Here is a 19,738-nt window from a genome sequence, read left to right on the forward strand (position 1 = left end):
CCAGGAAGGATCTAGAAGAGGGGGAGAGTGTCCTCTCCCCACGGGGACAGAAGCCAAATAAGCAGGTCCTGGGAAGGTGCAGGGAGGAGTCCGCACCCAAAGCCCCAAAGAAATCTACCCTGCTTCTCTCCATCTTTAACCCTAAAAAAGGTCTGCACAGCTATCCCATGCATTAGCAGTTTGAAAGGGGGCCCACTGTTCCCCCTAAAATTAGCACAGCCCCGTTGGAATAAATACTGGGACCATTTTCTTGAAGGAGAAAAGAAACGGTTTCATAACAAGTCCCCAGAGGACTTGTTCCCAAGTCTTACTCAGGGCTCTGCCCATACAGGCAGTCCACTCATCCGCCCCACAGCTGGTGATGGGCCACCTCATGCGGGCAGAGACAACGACCATGCAGGGCTCGTAGGCCCGCAGCTGGTCTGACCGTCAGGGAGACCGATGTCAGAGCACAAGGCCACATGGAAAGGGGCGGCAGGGTCTGAGGAAGGAGAGGAGGCCTGAGGCGAGGGCTGTGGGGATTTGGATGAGGAGGTGATGGGCGGGGCAGCCCTCTCGGGGAGTGTGCAGAGGCTGTGACACACACAGCATCTAGATACCTCTCTTGCCAAAGGAGAGGGAGGGAAACAAGCAATGCAGACAGACAAGGGCTCCTGAAAGAAGATCTCAGATGCCAGCAAGAAGCACAGAGGGCCCTCGAGACTCCTGTGCAGGAGAAGAAAGGCTGGAAGAAAGTGCAGATTTTGGAAGTGGAAAGTGATGGCCACATCCCAGCTGATGGGGACAGCACAGGATGGACCCCTGGCCTCCCAGCCCTTGGGATGGGGGGCCTGCCCAGTGCTCACCATGTACTCCATGTTGGAGGCTGGCGGGGACACCTGGCCCCGCAGTTGGTTGTGAAGCATGAGGATCTCCTCTCTGTCCGACCTAGGAATGGCCCTCCGGACCCGGGAGTGGGGCTTGTCCTGCTGGTATTTCCTGAGCAGCTCCTCTAAGTGTGTGATGTTGGGCAGGAAGAAGCCTTGGGCTCCGCAGACCAGCAGCACTAGCGCCCAGGGCACGACACTGTGCAGGACACAGCTCATGGCTTCACGTCAGCAGTGAGAGCTGGGGTGATAGTGTAGCCTGGGCCCCCGAGGCAGAGCGGGGTGCTCGAACGCTCTGAAAGGAAGCAGAGGGCAGCGGGAGAAAAGGCAGTCAGTATTAAACCAGCTACGGCAGAGAGTAGGGCAGGCATCATTCTCCCCACTCCCCAGACGTGGAGTCTGAGGCTCACAGAAGCTACAAAACCAATGTCCCGCAGACAGGAAGTGGTGGAGCTGGGATTCAAGCCAAGGGTTTCCATCAAGGCAAGCCGCCCAGTTCCACCTAGGACATCCTGGCTCAGTCTCTCCTGGACTCAACTTCTTTTGGCACCACCTTTTCTCATCTTGAATCAGATTTCTACTCACTCAGGACTTCAGTGGGTCTATGGCCTGAATTGAGCTCCATCTCCTGCCCCCAAAAGAGATGGATAAAGTCATTTCACATCACCCAAGTTTTCACCATGAACCAGCATGAGTAGCCAACTTCATAGTCCCCATGAAATCAGATTCAGTTCACCAAAGTGGTTGCAGGCAACACCAGACCCATTACTACACAAGGCTCTTTAGCACAGCCCTTCCCCGGGGCACCACCCACATCATCGGCACAGACCACGACACAGTCTCCCAGAACCCAGTCAGGAACCCAGCCTCACACTTGGCTGATTTGGAAAGAAGGAGCAGTTCCAAGGTGTGCCTGTGTATCCCGCTCTCATCCCGTCCCTGCCTGGCAAACCCACTACACACCCCGGCACGTAGTCTCCCTCGGCCAGCTTCTGCCATCAGCAGGGCCAAGGGGACAGACAGTGGCTGGGACTCCCGGACCTTCTTGGCCCATCTCCAAGCTGCAATTCCCAAAGTGTGTTTCTAGAATCCTAACCCTGACACTTGGCAGGCCAGGAGCCATGGTGCACAGCCTGCTGGTCACATCAGTTGGGATTCACCCCTCTCAGAGATTCCCTGGTGCCAACTGCGGTCACCTCCCTCACCTTGTGACCCATCAAAGATCTTGATGACTCTTCCTTACTTCCTTTCTTGCTATGAGCCCTTTTCCCAAATAATGCCTCTTACTAAACTTTCTTCCCTGGCACACATCTTAGGAAAAGTTGTCTTCATCTTGGAATACACTTACTAATTTTAAAAGCCCAAAGTCTAAAGTTAATTTATTAGGTGAATTTCCGCTGTGCTTTGTGTTCCTTCTCAGAAACATCCTGAGCATCTCCAGGGACCAGTCATCCCATTTACATCATTTCTAATCTTCACGACCTGGCAGGTTGGTCTGTTTTTGCTCCCATTTTACAGACAAAGAAGCTGAGGCTTAAAGTGCTGATCCCAAGGGTGCCCTATTGGTAAGTGGAGATGCTGAGATGCAAATCCAGGTGTGATGCCTCTGAGGGTTCAGAATTTTCTATCATGCCACCCTGGTTCCTCTTTCGCTGGGGCCAGGGGTCACACTCAAGGGGAATCTGTCAGTCACCCAAGGACCTTTACTGGGGACCTATTTTGTGCTGGACACTGGGACACAAAGATGAAGAGGGCATTGTCCCTGGCCTCAAGGAGCTCCCAGTTAGGCTGAGAAAATGAGCAAGGAAACCCACAGCCCCCTCCAAGCAGGACAGGCCTGACTGAAGACAGCACAAGAAGCTGGAGAAAGGGACTCCAGAGTCCTGCCAGGATGAGGCGGGAGGCAGCCGGGCCTCGATGCCAACCTACCCAGAAACCCAGGAGGCTCCTCTAGTCTTCACGGACATTAGCAACAACCAGGTTTTCACGAATCAAGTTGGCTGGGGCTGCAAGATGGCAGTTGGATGAGGACATCCTCAGGGGCAAGACCCGGACATCCCAGGAGGCGGCGCATGGAGCCAAGGAGCTATGGGAACTTGTGGCAGTTCCCATCTCCGACCCTGGAAACTCTCCAGGGTCCTGACCAAGCCCACATGGCAGATAAAAAAATAACCACTATCCAGGGGGAGGCCTGACTCTCTTTGAAGTGGGTGAGATGTTGTCTCCCTCCTGAGGAGTTCCCTTTGGGGCTGAGCCCCAGGGACGGCGGGGAGGACTTCTGTGTGCTCACTCGCCCCATGGGAATCAAACGACTGATGCAGAGCCTCTCAGGGCCCCTGACCTCTCTCCACTTAGTCGCACCACCATATATGAACATTTCCCAGCGGCAGAAGCCAGACTGAAAGGGATGCCAAGACGCACTGGTGCTGGGTTAAGACGTGAGATGAAGTGGGAGCAGGACTGACATCACAGAGTGGCCACTCGGGCGTCATGGCAACACTTGACTGGCTTTACCCTATGCATAAGCATCCCAGGGGCAGGGCCCCCCCCACCAAAGGCATGCAACAGGACCTGCTTACATAATTCAACTAGAACAAAACCTGGGTTTGGTTTAAATCACCAATGAGCACAACTCAAACAACTCTTGGTAGTAGGGTAGGTGAATGAATTGTGGGGCATCGTGGGTGGACTATTAGACAACAGATAAAAGGAGCTATGTGACTGTCAGCACAAACAGCTCAAGTGCAATCTTGGGCTAAAAAAGCAAGTTGTAGAATATAGTGTGAACAGTAGTATTTATGCACATTTTAAAGCATATAAATAAATCATACCTTGTATAGTTTATGGATACAAGTATATGTACATACATATACATATGTGTATATATTATAAACACGTGTAGTATATGTGTAGGTACATATATGTATATGGTATATGTGTGTGCACATGTCTGTATGGTAAAACCAGGACTGAATCAGACCAAGTTCACGGTGGTGGTTGACTGCAGGGTGAGGGAAATGGAACTGGGAAGGAGAATGTAAGGGAACTCATCTTTATCTTTAATATATGGTTTATTTAAAAATCTCAAGCAAATATGGCAAAGGTTAAGCTCTGTTCACATTAGGTGGGCGGGCTGAGTTGGCATGGTAACCACAGGAGGGCATCCCCAGGGGCCAGACCTTGGTGGTGAGTGCATACCATCCTTTGGACTTGTCTTTTTAAAATTTTCTTAAATATTAATAAGTATAGCACAGGGAACTATATTCAGTTTCTTATAATAACATGTAATGGAAAAGAATCTGAAAAAAAATGTGTATATGCATGTATATGTATAACTGATCCACTTTGCTTTATACCTGAAACTAACATTATAAATCAACTGCACTCAATAAAAAACAAAATTAAAAAAAAAGAACGTACAAAAAAATTAATGAATAAAACAAAGCAAAATGCCAAAGCAAGAAAGGACAGTGAAACCACAGCTGATCCCAAGGGCATCCTCCAGGCATGTTCTCCTGAACAATGGCAACCTCATTCCAACAGACTCAGTGGGGCACCTTCACTCTGAACGTTAAAGGGACTTGCTTAGTCCACAGCCTCCAGACTGGCCCTTCCCTCCAAGGTTCCAGAGAGAATTGATAAAGCTTTGGGTGGAACTTTAGAGTTGGGAGAACCATAGAGTTTAGTCAAAATGTCCCATGAGAAGAAACACAAGTGAAAGGAGGCATTTCTCTGAGTGGCTTCTCCACCCTGAGACAGTCGCTGGCCTGGAGATGCCAACTTTCTTAGGTCCTGCCATCCACAGCATCACGCTGGGTGGCACTGTTGGGTCTGGAAGTGGTCTGGCCTGGCTGGGGGTCTAGGGGGTCCACACTGGGGAGGGGCCAGGTCGGGATCTGGATGGCTTCTGCCAAGTCTGGGCTCCTGGAGAACACCGAAGATTTAAGCAGAATCATAACAGTAACAGGGCCGGCATCTCAGGTGCACGGGCTGGCACGCAAGAAGAAAAGCATGGGCTGATGGACTGAGTTGTGTCTCCTGCAAATTCCTATGTCAGATGTCCCAACCCCCAGGACCTCAGACCATGACTGTATTTGGAGATAGGGTCTTTAAAGAAGTGATTAAGTTAAGATGAGATATGGGTGGGTCCTAATCCAATAGGACTGGTGTCCTTAGAGAAAAAATTGGGACACACACATGCAAGAGAGCAGAGCATGTGAGATATAGGGAGAAAACAGCCCTCTGCGTGCCAAGGAGCAAAGCCTCAGAAGAAACCAACCCTGCCGACACCTTGATCTCGAACTTCCAACCTCCAGAAGTGTGAGAAGATGAGTTTCCGTTGTTTAAATCACTCAGTCTGCGGTCCTGCAGCCCAGCAAACCACTACACGCATCAGATAATAAATGAAAAGGACTATGTTTTAAATATCCCACTGGCTGCTGTATGGAAGGAGGAAGGGGAAACAGAGAGGCCAATATGGAGGCCAAGGCTGGGATCATGGCTGGAACCTGGGCATTGGAACCAGGCACCAGCCTACTGGCCAAAAAAAAGTTTTCCAAATGAGACATACACATTGTCCACCTAGAACTTTCCAATGACAAGTACATGCTCCCACCAGGGAGGCTAGCAGGGGCTTACACAGAGGGGAGACCCACTCCATGTCTGTCATTACATTTCTCACTCCACCTCCTGATGAGCCAGAGGTTTGGGTTCTATTGCTCCCATTTTACAGATGAGAAGATTGAGGCTTCTGGAGTTTCAGGAACCTCCCAGGGTCCCACAACTGCAAGCAGAAAACCTGGGTGGGGAACTTCCAAGCCCCTTTCTTAATGCCACCATGCCCTCCCCAGGAATGGGCTTCCTTGTGGATTTCCCGTCATCACATATGCAATGGAGAGACACCCACAAACAACCCAGTCTCCCACTATAATCCTTCCCACCCCTCTCTGCTTCCTGGGCAGACTGCCGGGCTCAGTAGAGACAGGTACTGGCCCCTGGGTCAGATAGTGACTCTGTCCAGGAGAAGGACCCTCATGGAACTGACACCTTTACATCATGGTGAGATTTCACTAAGACCCACCCAATCATCGGGCCTGGCACCCATCCAGTCTCTATCTGCCAACACACCTTTGACTCAGATACGACGTCTACGTTGATGGATGCTCTCTGCAGAGCGCTCTCCAGCCGCTGAGGTCCAGCTGCCTTCCTAACGTCCTGGAGGAGTTCACACCTCAGTCGACCCAAGCTCCCTGGAGAGAGGGGCCCACACTATTCAGCTCTGTGCTTTTGCCCCCACTTCTAAGGCTGCCAAGTGCAACAGTTTCTGGAGAAGCCCTTCTCAATTCGCTGACCCGGCCTCTGATCAACTGCATGAAACACCCACATGGACAACTGTACAATTCCACAGAAATGCTCTCTGGGAGATGTTGTCTTCCTGGCCTCAGTTGCAAAACCTAGCCCGGGAGACCACAAATAAGATAACAGGGCCAAGATCCTGGGAGAACATACCAGAGAGGTGGGGAGGGGACTAACAAAGATTTCAAGCCCCCGGCTCAATGGTGAGACCTAACCTGGAGTCAAATCCAGCACTGCCCCATCTTTCCTATGCACTTGAACTCTTGCTGTATTCCATCCCATTTTCTGAAAAACAAACTGAGCCCAGGAGACGTTACCTGGTATTAGTGAGGTTGTGAGGCTGGCTTGAAGTGGGACTCAGACTTGAAATCCAGCTTTCTGAAAGTGAGGGAAACTTTTAGGTTCAGCTCTGCGATCACCCCTCCACCCCAAGCCAAGGCTCTGTGGACACCTCAGGCATCAGCTGACCCGCGTGTTCCCATTCTAGCAAGGGGTCTCCCCCGATGGCTATCGCCCGGGTGATGCTGCCACCGAATTCAACTCTCAGGAGAGACAGAAAGAGAATGTGGTTTACGTCTGATGCGTCATCCCGCCCCAACTGCCTTTGCCTGTGTTTAAGGAAAGTCTGCCAGGAAGATGAATCTCAGGATGGAGCCCGCCAGCCGTCAGCCCCGAGGCTGTGCCAAGCTCTCTGCTTGTGCACATGCTGTTCCCACAGCTCATCGCATGACCCCAACCTGCCCTCCCCCAGCCCTGGCCCAGCAGATGATTTCCTGCTGGAGGGTTAAGACTCAACTCCAGGGTCACTGCTTAATCACGGCCCCAGATCCGTCAGCCTTGTTCACCGCTGAATCGCCAAACTCTGATCTCCTTTGGACGAGGAGACTTGTACCTTCATTCCGTAAATATTTATTGGCGCCTCCTTGGTGAACAAGAGCGACAGGTCTGCAGGTGTGATTCAGCTCCAGGAGGCTTCCAGAAAGGAGTGACCCTTCTGCTGAGTCTTCACTGATGAGCAGAGATTGATCTGCCTGCAGAGGAGGGGGCAGGTTGGGGTCAAGGAATGAGCTGTAGGATGCCATCACGATCACGAACCTATGGGTGTAACAATGTTACAGTTCGCTACACAGTGTACAGTTAATAGTGTTGCTATTACAATCATGGTGAGATGATGCTAAATGCTCCACAGATGCCTGGTTTGGAGGGATTTGGGGAAGGTTGGGATTAATAATGGGGAATGCAGTGAAAAAGGCTATTCTCCCTTCATCATATTAATTCAAAGCCCCACCTCTCTGCCTTGAGACAAAATCTGATTTTTTTTAAATCCTATTAAATATCTAATGCTCATGGGGAGAAAAAACCCTACCCTAAATTTGAAAAACACTTCAGCTCACTACATGCCTGGAACCTTGGTCACTTTTTCCCAGCTTCCTGGGGAAGTGGGTTCTGAGATGTCACAAACCAGGTCTGTGGCATGATTGTGGCCATCTGGCCAGGAACCAAATTCACACTGATGACAGTTAACTGCCTGTGGGTGTCCTAGGACCCACCAGCCTGCCTCATGTCTGCTCACACTATCTGCCTTGCCAGCTAGACTGTGCGCTTCTTGAGGGCTGGAACCAGTGATGCCCTGGTGAATGTTTAACAACCAATGCTCAAAACCCCCAAAATAATCACCCTGATTTATAGCGTCTGCCAGTTCCCTTTGTGTAACTATTCCCACCTCGGCAATTCTAAGCCACCAATGTGGGGTCACTGAGCATGGAGTTTCTGGAAAGAGCTTCATAATACCAAACCATGATGTAGTCATTTCATCATATGCATAGAAGAGACACTAACCATCCTAAGAGGAGAGCGAATAGTTAAGTGCAGTAAAAAATTAGGATGTGGTAAGTTTTGAGTATTTATTATCTTCATTTTAAATAAGACTTATTTCACTGTAAGTTTATGTAATTTAATATGTAACAATGGCTGTGTTGAACTGGACCACGACTTCTCTGAAAACTTAACTGTTAATTCTCACAAGCTGGTATAAGCCGGTTTGAGCCAGCATGAGACAGGTCCAGCACTCCACTGGCAGGAACTGCATCTTGTTCAACTTGATATCTCGGTGCTTATTAACTGCCCAGCAAACATTGGTCATCAATAACCCAGCCAAAGCTCAATGAGGGAGGACAAAGCAGCAGATCCTCCCTGCATCTTGCATTTCATCTTCTCCACACACTGGTGGGGCCATGGTGATTATGGTCCCTATTTTACAAATGAAAAACTGAGGCTCAACACAGATGAGCAGCTTGCTCACAGTCAATGCCGACGAGTCTGCCACACTCAGACCGATCACCCATCCCCACTCTCCAAAATTTCAAGGCAGTTCTGACCTACGCCCCCATGTCAGCCAGACTCAGCCAGAGACCCTGCAGCTCACCCCAAAGGCAGGGGCACCCCGGGCTCTGCTCTTCCTCAGAAGCACAAAGGAGAACTCAAAATGTCAACGAGGAAGCCAAGGGCAGAGCAAAGGCAGACCCACAAACCACCCAGAAATTCCAGGAATGAAGTGGCGGCTGGGAGGTGGGGGGGAGGGACACCCAGCCCATCTCCGGCAGATCCCAGGGCTGAGCAGAGCCTCCAGAGAAGAGCGGCAGGGCAGGTACCAGACACCCAGGGCAGGTCCTCCCTCCTCCACTGGGTCCAGTCAGTTTTCCTTAAACTCTTCTTGACAGGATTAGGGCAGGACCATGGAAGAAACAGACAGGGTCCTTCCCTTGCCAACTGCTCTGTCCCCCAACTCCACAAGGATAGACACTGAGCTTAACAGAAATACCACCCCCATGGGTACTTTCTTTCCTCCTGTCCCCGCAGCAAAAGATACGTCCTTATGGTATACACAGGACAATAGGTCGGGATACTCAACTGAACAAACATAATATTCAAAACCCACTCGATTTTTTAAATCCTATGTTGAGAATATACACAATTCTGAACCAAAAGTAGAACACTCACTCAACAAACATTTACTTAATCTACTTTATGCAAAAAAAAAAAAAAAAAGAAAGAAAGAAACTAAAAACTAGGTTTGTTCAATGCAAGCCAAGATACTATATGAGAGAAGCCACCTTAAAGTGACTGGGTAATAAATTAATGTATTCTTAAAATACTCTGAACATAACTCTTGGGGCCCCTTTCTCCCTTGTTGAAGATGTGTGGATGTTTCCTTGGGAGCAATGCTCCCAGCAAAGCTTTAGATAAATGCCAGGAAATCTCCACCTCCAAAGGATAAGAAATCAAAGAGTCCCAGAAGGCAGTGTGGAAAAGTGTGGACATCAGTTCAACCCAGGTTTGAATCTTGACTCCAAACGTAGAGGTGGTTGCTGCCCAAAAGGTCCCACAACCTCTCAGAGTCTCCAATTCCTTGCCAGCAAAATGAAGCCTTGAATTTCTCTCAGACCTGGGAGAGGATTTGAAGATTATGAAAATAGAGGTTCTAAAGAGCCCAGAGGCAGAATCCCAGGATTGACTGGTGTTTGATGACTGTTTCTTTCCCTCCTCCTCCTGGGCGAATTCAAGCATCCCAGATCATCTCCGCTCCAGGCCACAAGGCTGGGAGCACCTGGACCAGCCTCCCACCTGAAACGCATGATTCACTGGTATTGGATGGTACCTGCGAGCATGAGTCACATCCTTGAATCAAGCTCAAAGACACATAGCTCAAGAATCTACAGCAACAGGCTATGGAATCGTCACACAGCTTTGCAAATGAAAATCCCCAGCGCAAACTGTCAGGTGGCCACAGAGTTTCTGGAATATGCAATTGAACAACTGAACCCCAGGAATGGGGGAGACATCGCAGCAAACAGACATTCAGAAGGTTGGAGGAAGACAGTCCTGGAAAATGGGGAGGTTGGGCAGAGGTAGGAGCAGAGACCACTCTGGCTGGGGTGAACTCCAGGCAGCAGGAACTGCAGGGACAAAGGCTCGGAGGTGGTCACTGTCTTGGCCAGACTGAGGACATGTGCAGAGCCAGCATGGCCAGGGAGAAATGGGTTCACAGAGGCAGAAGGGCCAGATGGCCAGGGGCCTTGAGGTCCAGGACACGAAGCCTGGATTTCACTCTAAATGCAAAGAGGGTCTGTGTGTTGGGTGCTGGGGAGATGAAGCCGATGGTGATACGGTCTGATTTATGCTTTGAAAGCCTGACAGACCCAACACTACAGACGAAGCTCAAAGACATAACGTTGAACCAAAGAAGCCAGACTCCAGTGATCAAACATGCATGGTTCCATTTACGTAAAGTTCAAAACCAGGCAAAACCAACCTATGCCATCAGAAGTCCGGAAATGGTTACCCTTGGGGGTGGGGCTGTGGGAGGGGCCCCAGGGGATGGTCAGGTTCCCACTGAGGCTATAGTTTGCACACGTGCACTTGGAGAAAAGTCATCCCCCCCATGCACAAAGTGAGTGTGCGTTCCTTTCTAGTATGTTGAACTTTAATAAAAAGCTTAAGAAAAAAGTTAAAGTCTAAAAAGCTTTGGCCTTGTTGGAAGAATGTCTCCAGAGAAGCAGAAGAACACTACTGTGCAAGAAAAAACCCTCCAGGGTTCTCCCCAGGAGTCTCAGCAGGGAGACAAGTCTGGGGCTGGTCTCTGACAGCCCTTCAAAGTGAACTTGAAAGTTCAGATAGAGCCCTGTGTGGCCAGGGCCTCCCACTTGGGTCAGACATCTACTCTCCCAGACAGGGCCCAGTTCATCCCCCGTCTGAGAGGGCACTTTGTCCAGCAATGCCAAAGCTGAAAATATCTTCAGTCCCCATGAAGCCCAGCCTTGAAGGTTCCTGGGAATAAACAGTGTTTTTAAAGCAGCTGGTGCTTCCCCCGATGAGAACAGACTGGCTGTGTTGGGAGCCAGCTTGGGGCGGGAGGGAGAGAGGAGGCAGACAATGTACGATGTACACACAGACAGATTTTAAGTGCCATGGAGGAAACAACCCATTCATTCCAGGGGGCACCTAGGGGTTACAAACAGACATAGTTCCTAAGCTTCTGGGCACAGGGGTCACTAAACACACCCTGAAGGAAGATGCTGGAACCCTCAGGACACTTGCTCACGCCCCAGAGCAAAAGGTGCCAACAACCAAGTGTTCTTCCGGAAGAAAGGCCTAAGAACACGCCAAGACCTTGTTCTCAGGGTCCTTGACTCTGGAGAGAAGAGGTCATTTCAGCTCCTAAGCCACTCCCTCCATTCTTGCCACGTGATTTCTTTCTGGCCACACCAGGCCCTGTAAACAGAACCTTCCACCTCCATCAGCCAGCCCCTCCTACCCCATTCTGGAGCCAGGGCCCAGGGCAACTCTTCACCGCATTTCTAGGGCAGTGGGTCTCACACTGCAGCCCTCACCAGAAAGTGCTGGAGCCCTCATTAAAGCAGATTGCTGGCCCCATCCTTGTAGCTTCAGGATGTCTGGGGCAGCATTCTGACAAGTTCCCAGGTGCCACTGCTGGTCTGGGGACCCCACTTTGACAACCACTGCTTTAGATGCTGACAGCCTCTCAAATCTTCTCATGCCACAACTTAATCCAGCGTTTCCCAAATCCCAGCCCTTGGCACACCCCCTTCCCAAGCTTTGCCCACCTTCCTACTATCTATCTGCTCTAGTTCACATTCCTTATTTTTTTTAAGTTGGCTCGCTTTGCGGGGGTGTTCAAAGACATTTACTTTAGAAAGGGAACCTTCTAGCCTCATCGTGTATAGGGAACCCGATCACTTCTGCCATGAATGGAAGGCAGGAAAAAAATTAAACATGATGGAATCAGAACAGAACTGGGACCTCCCGGCTGGGTGCTGATAAGGGCCAAAGGCTTTGTTGTAGAGGGCACTCTTTCTTTGTTGTAAAGGGAGGTCACAATGGAGGGATACATTAGGGCAGAAGGCAGCCAGTAATAGAGAGGTGGGAGAACAGATCCTGGGTTGGAGGCCTTTGCTACTGGGTCAGTACACATGCTCAGTCTCCTTGGGGGCCAGCAAGGATGAGCTCCCCACACTTTGGGGGACACTGATCAGTCCACAGTGATCTGTTCTCAGGGACTCTCCTGTGCCCTGCAGCCCACAGCAGGAAATCCAAATTCAGGATGGCTCACCTGACTGCCGGGCAGACTCTTGCTGCCTGAGCTTGACCCTTAGACTCTAGCCACCCCCAAACTTCTTGTCATTTTCAGAGTGCCAGGCCTCTCTGCACCTCCAGGCTTTTGAACACACATGGTCGCTCTCCTTAATGCATCCTCCCCAAAGTCCCACCCACTCACTGTCCCCTTTCCTTGCCAGACTGCACTGCCTCTGCTCTCAAAGGACTTCTAGGATCTTATCAAGTCAGTCTCAGTGGTTGCCAGCTGCATGCCAGTTCCCAGTTCTAGAGAGATCCAGGATTTTTTCCAATCCAAAAGAATTTTGGGGCAGGGTCAGTTCTGGGACCACTTGACCACAAATGAAATGGAACCTTGATTCTTTTTCCTTCTGGGATTTTACTATCCTTTACTCCCAATGGGACATGGTTCAGAAGCTTGGATTGAAAATGTGGGATTTCATAATTTGTAATATTTTTCAAGATGATGGTCCAATAATTGCATAATCCTCATTCAGACTTCCCTCCCCCCCAAATCTGTGGTTTTTGTCTAAGCTGACGCAGCATTTGAGACAATCAGAGAAGATAAATCTCCCTCAGGCTGGACCACAAGAAACTGTCTGTCCTCATAGCCTTGGGGAGAGAGGGGGTATCAGTCCATGAGTACCCACAACTGCACAACCTGGGGTACAAAGCAGGGTTCCCCCAGGGCAATGTCTCCAACAGGATTATCTGCCAGTGGCTTTCCCAGGGGAGCCTGTCAATACCTCTCTCAAAACACTCAGATGCCAGATTACCCTGCACCCACGGAAGACGGCCTTGACCCAGTCCAGAATGAGATGATCTCAGCTGATGCTTCTTCAAGAGGGAAGTCAAGAAAAGAGGACATGTGTTCCTTAATAAGGTAAAAACAGAGTTACCAAGTGACCCAGCTATTCCACTTCTAGGGGTAGACCCAAAACAACAGAAAACTGGTATTCAAACAAAGATGTGCACACAGATGTTAATAGCATGATATGCAATAACCAAAAGATGGAAATGGCCCAAACTTCCATCAACGGAAGAATGGATAAACAAAACCTTGTCTATCTATACACTTAAATAGTATTTAGTCATAAAAAGGGATGGAGCCTTGACACAGGCTACCACATTAATGAATCTTGAAAAATGCTCAGTGAGAGAAGCCAGACACAAAAAGCTACACACTGTATGATTCCATGTGTGTGAAATGTCCAGAATAAACAAATCCAGAGATAGAAAGCAGATTAGTGGTTGCCAGGGGCTGGGGAGGAGAGAATGGGGAGTGATTGCTAGTAATGCTTATGGGGTCTCCTTTCGGGATGATGAAGATGTTCTGGAATTAGGTAGTGGTGATGGTTGTACAACATTGCAAATGTATGCGGTGCCACTGAACTGTACACTTTAAAATGATAAATCTTAAGTTTATGGGTATTTTACCACAATAAACAATTTTTTTCCCAAGAAAAAAAAAAAAGAAAAAGAGCATGGCTGGCCCCACCAGACACCATCCAGATCTGCCTGACCCTCCCTGTTCCAGAACAGAGTGTGCTCCATTTAGGACTTTATGAGGGGCTCCAGATGTCCCATCCCATGAAGGTCTGAGCCTCTATTCAGCTCAATGAACTAAAGATGAGATGACGCCTGTGTTGTACTTGCCTTTCTTGACAAGTCATCAGACCCTTTGAGTGATGCTGGGTTTGCACATCTGGGATTGATCAAAAACCAGTGAGTTTGCAAAAGAAAAATGGGGGGGGGGAGCCTCCTAGGTCAGGAGCAAGCAGACACAGAGGCACCTCCTATACACAGTAAATTGCCCTGGTGACAGAGAAAAGAAATGTTTCAGCTCACACAAGGCCAAAGAGGTCAGCATTTGGGGGTCCTGCCTTTAAAAGCCAGTTTTCAAATGCAACCTATCAAAAAAGCAGATATCCATCAAGTCTCTGAGGCAGGAATGAAGGGTGGGGGCTTTCTGTGGCCTCACGCTCTTCTGTTGCGGCTCCAGCCCCTCCCCCATCGAGTCTGCTCTCCTTTCTAGTCCAGAGGCAGGACTGTGGGAACTAGCATTGCTCTGGGTTCCCCAGCAGGGTGCTCTGCACAGTGATACAGGTACCTGTTGGCAGAGTGGATCCCAAGCTCCCCTGTCAGCACATCCCCTCTCAAGGGCCACCCTCTAACTGGGGCTAGGGATCAGACCCCACATGGCATGAGAAATCTTGCCCAGCAGCCAGCTCTGCACTGACAGCCATGTGGCCCTGGGACCAGCATCTTCTTCTAGAATCTGGGGTGGGGCCCAGCCAGAATAGCAGCTCTCCCCGACCCTGGCTGTGTCATATCAGGGACGTGCCTTAACCACTCTGAACTTCAATTTCCTCCTTGTGAAAAACAAGGACAGTCCAGTGCCCAGCTCATAAAGAAGTCAGTGAGCTGGGTCATCCCTGTAAATCTCCGGGCATGTCTGGCCCACAGTAAAAGCCAGAGAAAACGCCAGCTGCTGGTAGGATTACAAAGTTATCATTACGATTCCTACTCTTACTTTTTAAGAGACTGTAAAAATCAAAATCACTCTCTTCATTCTCCTCCCTGGATGCATCACCAGGGACTTGGGCTAAGGCTCAACTCTGCTGACTGCTGTTTTATCTGGAGCCACTCTCACAAAATGATTCCTTGTTGAAGGTCAGATTCAGAGGTGGAGTTAGCAGTTGGGCAGAGAAATGTCTTAAAGGAGGCAGGACCCAGACATTAAGTATGTATGTAGGTGAAGTGCAGGCAGACAGACCTAGGGTAATGACATCACACCCCTCTTGGTCTATTTGGGGTAGGGGGGATGCCCTTCTTGTCCTTCACATCCTGGTCTCTCAGCTGTCAGGCTCTAAATCTCAGATGCCCTGACCACGCTGGGAAAGGCAGGCTTACCCTATTCTGCCAGGGCAAGGAGCCTAAAGTCTCAAGGTAGAAACTCACAAGCCTACCCTTGGTTGGAAGGTGAGAACTGGGCACTTGCCAGGCTCCCAGCTGCTTCTCTTGACCAGAGCCCCAACTCACCTTCTGACTAAAAGACATCCGATTTAAATTAGACTTTGAAAAGCAGGCATCAGCTAAGCCTTTCCTGGCTTGTCCACCAGTCCAGCCCTTTCAAGGGAGGCTCTTGGTCCGCACTGTACAAGGAGCTGGCTGTGGTTCACCTGGGGCAGCCAATCTCCCTAGACCCCAGGGCTGAGTTTTCAGATCCCAGAACAATAGTCCCAGCACAACTGTTCCCCCACAAGAAGTTTATGCAGATATCTACCCTGGCTGAAGACACCTAAGAACTATTCCCAAACCTGCTGGAACTCCGACATAACCCCACACCTGGATACACCTACATCCATATGGAGCTTTGGAGGCAGGCAGAATTGGGTTCCAGCTTCTTCTCTGCCTGGACAACTCACTTCAACTCTCTCTCAGTGTCTTCATCTGAAATGCAGAAAGAGGAAGACTATCTTTGCAGGTTTTTTGCAAACTAAATCATAAAGGGGCGTGGCCCTGTAAACTGCGGAGCAGAATGCTCACACCGTTAGGATCACCGCAGCCCTCCATATAAGGGTAGAACACATTCAGAATCCTGCCACATCCACACCATCAGCTTTCCATTTATTGACGCTACGCTCACTGGGGACACAGGAACGCAACACATGCTAGAGAACTGCATAAGGAAGGCAAGAGTACACAGCCTCAGGGAGCACGAGTCTGCAGTCAGACTGGCTTTGAGTCCCAGCTCCCTCGCTTCCTGCATAGGAGGTCTCAGGCAACTTGTCCTCTCTGAGCCTCAGTTTCTCCATCTATGGAAGATCATGTTGCTGAGCATGGTTCTGAGATGAAGGTGGCGCGCTCAGCTTAGTCCCTGCACACAGTACGTAAGCCCTAAGAGACGACATCTGCTCTGGTTACTTTAGCTCCTCGGAGACTGCGGGAGCGGATCGCACCTTGCAGAGAAGACTCTAAGTCACACTTACCTTCGAGGGGCTCCAACTACCAAGTCGCCGGCGTCTCCTGCGTGGAGTGGCCGCGGCGGCAGGGCAGGCACAGCGGGCACAGGGACAGGTCGCCGGACAGAGGACACCCAGACCGCCGAGGGATTCAGTGGGTCGGGGGACCCAGCGCGCCGCCTCTTGTAGACGGTCCGGAGCCCAGAAGCCTCGCCTCCGCAGATGCCGGCGGCGCTGATAGGGCCGCACCGTTGTGGCTCCGCCCCTGCCCCTCCGGCCCCGCCCTGCCCAGGCCTCCTCTACTCTGGCCCTCCCCGCCCCTCCCGGGCTCGCCACGCCCCAGAGCCCAGAGGACACCAGGAGGCGCGGGCGACTGGGGTCCGGGCAAGGGGTGTTGCCGGGAGGGCGGGATCACCCGCGTCCTAAGAACTCTTCTTGAGAAGAGGACATGCTCAGTTTCCTCATCGTGACCATAAAAGTATTGTTTACACTGAGCGCTTACCCATGCACCCGATGCGGTGCCAAGCACTTTCCACCGGGGATTTGCAAATTTACCAAATTCCATTTCTCTGCGGCTCAACTGGAAAATGGGAATAGGGAGGTGACCTCCCGAGGATTGAAGCAAATGAAATCGGGAAGGGCGTGGACTCCACCAACTACGGTGTAGAATACACACTTGCTAAATTTATCTCCATCCTCTACACGTGGATAGAAAACTTCAGTCTTGCCACCCTGACACACACACACACACACACACACACACACACACACACACACACACACACACACACACACACACACACACAATTCCCAGTGTGCGGATTAAGAAAGGAAGACTTGGAGACATTACTGGATGAAGGCAGCAAAGCTGAGGTTCAGGCTAACACTTTACCGTCATTATCCCCATACATGTTCACAGGAATTCAGTGAGGTGAAAAAGATCCCACTTCACAGACTGGACAACTAAGGCTCGGAGAAGAGAATCCCCCAATTCCCATAGCAGACAGTACACGTTCATACCTTGCTTTCTACATTTTGCCCACTGGCATTTAACATCTATAACCTGTGCAGGTAAACACTTAAATCAACTTAGAGCCAGAAGAAATCACCTTTGAGAGATGTAAAGCCAAGGCCCTTGTCGGCAGGTGAAGAAACTAAGGCTACAGGAAATAAAGGACTCGCCCGTGCTCCCCACTCAGTCACATAGTGTGAACCTACTGTGTGTAGGTGGTGCTGGTGCCCCAAGGTAGAGGCCTGTCCTCACCATGTTGCTTATTCCTGCATGAAGACACTGGAATCAGCTCACTCATCATCAACCCCCTCCACACCCCCATCCAGTCACTCTACACCAGCCCTTGTGCTACACAGCAGTGAGCAGGCACAGAGAAGCCCCCCCAGGACCTCAGAGTCCGAGGCATCCGGACAGGTCAGAGCACACCGTGGGGATGGAGGTGAGGACAAAGATGGAGAGTGGATGGGGCAAAGATGAGGGAAGAACCTCAGTGATCAGCCAGGAAAGCTGGAAGCTCTTGAAAATTTTGGTGCAGCTCAAAGCAGATAGAAAGTAGTTCTCCTCTCTCTTCTTTTTTAACTTTCCTCTCATGTCTTTTCATGTCTTTTACTTCTCTTTCTTTTTTCAGTTTTTGAAGCATCGTTCTCAGCTCCACATTCATTCATCCAGTACTTTTAAAGCACCTGCTCTGTACCAAGCTCTTTTTCCAAGCACTGGGGCATTTAGTGGTGAACAAAACAGACTGTTGCAGAACAGTCCTCGGTTTGACAAAGGACAAACCCAAGGGGAGAAGAGATATGTATTAACAACAGATGACTCATAAACATCATCCAGAAGCAAACTCCTCTGCTTCCAACAGCCCTCTGAGGCTGCTGCTGTCATCGTCAGGAAACTGGAAACAGAGAGTATAAGAAGCTTTCCCAAGGTCACACAGCTCCCTAGTGGAGGAACCAGGATTTGAACTCATGCTCTTGCCCACTCAGCTGCTGCCCCCTTGTGTACCATTAAACCTTGGGTGCAGGGGAGTGGGATAAAGTGGTCCCCACTCCAGCAGACGGGAACGGAAACTATGTAGGATCTGATCTCTTATAAGCCCAGCATTTGGGTGGGGGTGGGGACAGGGGCAGTCAATAATGAAATGGAGCTTCCGTCTCCGTTTGTGGCAATTCTACAGGCTCCTCGCTGGTCTTAGATAGCTCTGGGGACACCATTCCCAGCCTAGGTGCCCCAGGGGCACTGTTGGCAGAGCTGCAACCTGAGGGCATCCCTCTATAATGTCACCCCCAGCCGAGCTATCAACCCTGTCCAGCCTGGCAGCTGCTGCCCCAGCACCCTGCACACCATGGAACTTCCAGAGCCCTACCTCCTCCTCTCCCGGTTTCTCCTTTCCTCTTCCTCCATGGTCTTCTCCTCATCTGTCCCCCTGCTTCTCATCTGCCCCACAAAGCCTCCATGGCCTGGCATCTGACTGTGCCCAGCATTGCACGCTGACTTCCAGCAATCACTCACACCCATGTCCTTGGCCCCTAAACCAGGTGGCCTGAGGGGAACAAGGACCTGGGTTTGTTGCAGTGTGAACCCACTTGGGCACTTCTGAGCTACTGCATTTCTCTTTAACATCCCAGGAGGGCTAGCATTTCTCAAATGGGATGTTATGGTTCCTGTTGTTGCATATCCCAAAATGCAGTGGCTTAAAACAATCATTTTATTTTTCTCAGAGTTCTATAGTTCAGGAATCTGGGACAGACCAAGTTGGATGGTTCTTTCTTAGGGGTCTCTTGCATGGTTGTAGTTAGATGCTGGCTGGGGCTGCAGACATCTGAAGGCTCGACTGGGCTGGACATCCAAGCTGGGTCACCCATGTGGTAGGAGCACCACATAGCCTTTCCAGTAAGGCAGTCTCAGGGTTGTCTTTTTTACTTCCCCCAGAGCAAGCCTCCCAGGACAACCAGGCAGAAGATCCATGACCTCTTGGTCAAACCACAGAGCTTGTCTAGGGTCAAGGAGAGAGGGCACAGATCATCCTTTGCAATAGGCTGAGATCAAAGAACTTGCAGATCTGTTTTAGATCCTCTCCAGATTTTGTTGTTGTTGTTGGGGGGAGGTAATTAGGTTTACTTACTTATTTTATTTTTAGAGGCGATGCTGGGGATTGAACCCAGGACCCTGTGTATGCTAAGCATGTGCTAAACCTTCCCCTCAATCCTTGAGTTGAGCTAAACCTCAATCCTCTCCAGATTTTAAAACAGACAAAATATGTGAAAACACAGATAGTGCCTGGCCCTGAGCAGATGCCCAATAAAAGGTCACCAATCCTCCCTAGGTAGCTAACTAGGTAGTCCAGTGGAAGGAGCATCTAGACCGATGAGTTTGAATTCCAGCATGCACCAGCTTTGTGTCTCTGCTCA

At 50.2% G+C, this 19,738-nt stretch overlaps 1 protein-coding gene across 11 annotated transcripts in view; it reads right to left on the bottom strand.

Annotated features, from left to right (window-relative positions):
* The window catches only part of CRISPLD2 (cysteine rich secretory protein LCCL domain containing 2), a 120,508-nt gene extending 104,004 nt beyond the window's left edge, over window positions 1-16,504 (bottom strand). For 9 of the 11 annotated variants that reach the window (XM_074370319.1, XM_074370320.1, XM_074370321.1 and 6 more), the window contains exons 1-2: window positions 16,346-16,504; window positions 846-1,161 (exon numbers count right to left, since the gene is read on the bottom strand). In XM_074370319.1, the coding sequence (XP_074226420.1) occupies window positions 846-1,085 (240 nt within the window). In that variant the 5' untranslated portion in view covers window positions 1,086-1,161; window positions 16,346-16,504. Of the gene's footprint in view, window positions 1-845; window positions 1,162-6,538; window positions 6,663-15,715; window positions 15,807-16,345 lie in introns of those variants that run through there. The other 2 variants (XM_045505700.2, XM_074370322.1) reach the window with 2 other exon arrangements.
* Window positions 16,505-19,738: the final 3,234 nt, after the last annotated feature.

This window comes from Camelus bactrianus, chromosome 9, assembly GCF_048773025.1.
Source record: "Camelus bactrianus isolate YW-2024 breed Bactrian camel chromosome 9, ASM4877302v1, whole genome shotgun sequence".
Taxonomy (NCBI): domain Eukaryota; kingdom Metazoa; phylum Chordata; class Mammalia; order Artiodactyla; family Camelidae; genus Camelus; species Camelus bactrianus.